The 2,267-nt window shown below is 32.3% G+C and overlaps 1 protein-coding gene across 1 annotated transcript; it reads right to left on the minus strand.

Moving 5' to 3' along the window:
• Positions 1–1,333: 1,333 nt before the first annotated feature.
• On the minus strand, positions 1,334–1,784 carry LOC106305388 (plant cysteine oxidase 1-like). Its single transcript, XM_013741765.1, has 2 exons — positions 1,560–1,784; positions 1,334–1,464 (listed from the first exon to the last, which is right to left on the minus strand). Exons 1-2 carry the CDS (start codon positions 1,744–1,746, stop codon positions 1,337–1,339), a joined length of 315 nt encoding a protein of 104 aa, XP_013597219.1. The 5' UTR covers positions 1,747–1,784; the 3' UTR covers positions 1,334–1,336.
• Positions 1,785–2,267: the final 483 nt, after the last annotated feature.

The following is a 2,267-nucleotide window of genomic DNA, read 5'->3' on the forward strand; positions in this document are numbered from 1 at the left end:
CATCTTTGTATGCTTGAGTATATGATAGATGTTATATTCGCTTAGTAATTGTCACGACACCATTAAAAAAAATTCCATTTCATTAGATATAATATAGATTATTCAAAATTTCTATCAAAAATAAAAATAAAAAACTAAAATTTGATATTATACCATATATGATATCAAAAGAAGTAGCAAGAAAAAAAAAATCAATAACAAAGAAGTTACTCCATTTTAGGTCTAACTGAGTTAGAGCTAAACCTCCATCTACAGCTCATGAGATAATAATCAAAGAAATATAAGTAATAACAACTTCTCAACATCATATGGACTATTCATGTATTCTAAACTTAGTTTTGGTATTTTAGAAAACTAAAAAAATATTTTTGTTACATAACAAAATTCAAGAAAAAGTTATATGTAACATTCAACCAACAAAAAAATGGTATATTCACATTAAATCGAAATTTTTCCTTAAAATTAAATAGCAAACGGTTTATAAATAAATAACCCGGATGTAGCCCGGGAAAAGAAACTAGTATTAACTAATTTATACATTTCAAGTTGCTAGAGCATCTTATGGAATATATCGAAGTACTGAGTACTTGTCTTTTTTTTTACAAGTACTTGTCTTTACTAGGGCAACATTCCAAACCTAATAAAACAATGGAACGTTCAGAATTATTATTATTATTTTTTTAAAAGCGTTTGAATTATTTTCAGTTTTTTTTGCAGCAGTTTGGAAATTGGTCTATGTTGCAAATAGTTGACTGTGTACAGAAATAAATTACAGTGGTTCTCGTTGGCTTCAGCAAAAAAAAATTACGCCATTTACAGATATATTGTATTTGTTGAAAAATCAGTAAACCCGGTAATGATTCCTCTAGTCATTCTTTATAGGAGAGGAACCAGTGGAACAAAAAAGAAAATCTCTCACTATCATTATTCAACTCGTTTATATTCATTTCATTCAATTTGCATAACATATTGTTTTTACATTTTAGGTTTAAATGATTTTATATCGGTTTTTCTATCTTAAAATATATCGAGATCAGATCCAAATGAATCAAAAAGAAAGGAAAAAAACAATGAAAATTTAAAGTAAAAAACAAAATCCAAACAGTATCATAATATACTAAAAGCTGATTCAGATCAAGTCTATTTTATTTTGGTTACTATCAGAAAGAAAAAAAACTTGAACAGAGACCGAAGATTTAAGCTAAAACAGTAATGATCTTTTCTTTTTCATGATTACCTTTCCTTTCCTTATGTACAAAGAAGAATATTTAAACTAAGAAGACGAAATTTAAAAGGAAAAAAAAAAACAATTCGAAATGCAATGGATAAAAAACCCTCAGTCCTCAACCTTTGGACCTCCGTATAACGCTCCAACTACGTTACGATCCTCTGGATTATCATCTCTTTCTTGCAGCCAGGCATGACATTCTCTCTCCACTTGACCTCTCAAAACGTCGTCTTCCTCTGAAAGCCATCACATATAAATCTTTTTTTATCTATCTAGCCCAATTACATGCAACTTGTTAAAGCTGTTGTTTCATTAAGTATAAGAAGCTGACCTGATGAGAACTTATCCAAAGGGAATTCTAGGAAATAAGTGCAATGCCTGCCTTCTGGATTGCTGTAAGGAGGGCCAAGCACATCTAGAACCGCACACGCTGTTTCCGCTGTGAACCGATGCATGTTCCCGCCATCTTCGGGGTACAAGATGGAGGCGTTGCATGGTGCGGTTAACGTTGAGTCCATCTTCAATTTTGCCAGCCGCGTTTTCGGATCTCTCACTGCGACTGAGATAAAATAAAAAAGTGATTTTCAGTTTACATTATGATAAGGTATAGATCATAGATTATTGATGCTTTGATGGGGGTAACATTGCAGAATTTGGTAAACAAAATAATATTATGGACGACAAAAACTAACTTGTATATGAATAGTAGCTATCGGAATACTCTAATTATCACATTCAGAAAAAAGACTTTAACTAAATAGAGTTTTCCCAGATCATACAATAACTAAAAGGAGAATATCTTCATCAGGGAGATCCTCCACGTCGGACTAGAAAATCGACCAATAGGATCGCTGGTTTTCGCCATGTCACCGATGGGATTGGGTATTTTGGGCTTCGATTTTTTAATTTTTTTTGTTCAGTTTTCAGGCCCAGTTAGCCCATCCTCTGGAAACCGTAACAAGCTTTCTCTCCCACGATGCCTTCTTTGTTTTTTCTCTTCGTTCTTGGACGATTCATCTTCTCAACGGAAAGTCGATCA

This window comes from Brassica oleracea, chromosome C7, assembly GCF_000695525.1.
Source record: "Brassica oleracea var. oleracea cultivar TO1000 chromosome C7, BOL, whole genome shotgun sequence".
NCBI classification, from domain to species: Eukaryota; Viridiplantae; Streptophyta; class Magnoliopsida; order Brassicales; family Brassicaceae; genus Brassica; species Brassica oleracea.

Bases quoted from the DNA above. Each gene is read 5' to 3' on its own strand.
- LOC106305388 (XM_013741765.1), bottom strand. From the start codon at position 1,746: ATGGACTCAACGTTAACCGCACCATGCAACGCCTCCATCTTGTACCCC. The intron at 1,465-1,559 runs GTCAGCTTCTTA...GATGGCTTTCAG, and splicing joins TTTGGATAAGTTCTCATCAG to AGGAAGACGACGTTTTGAGA.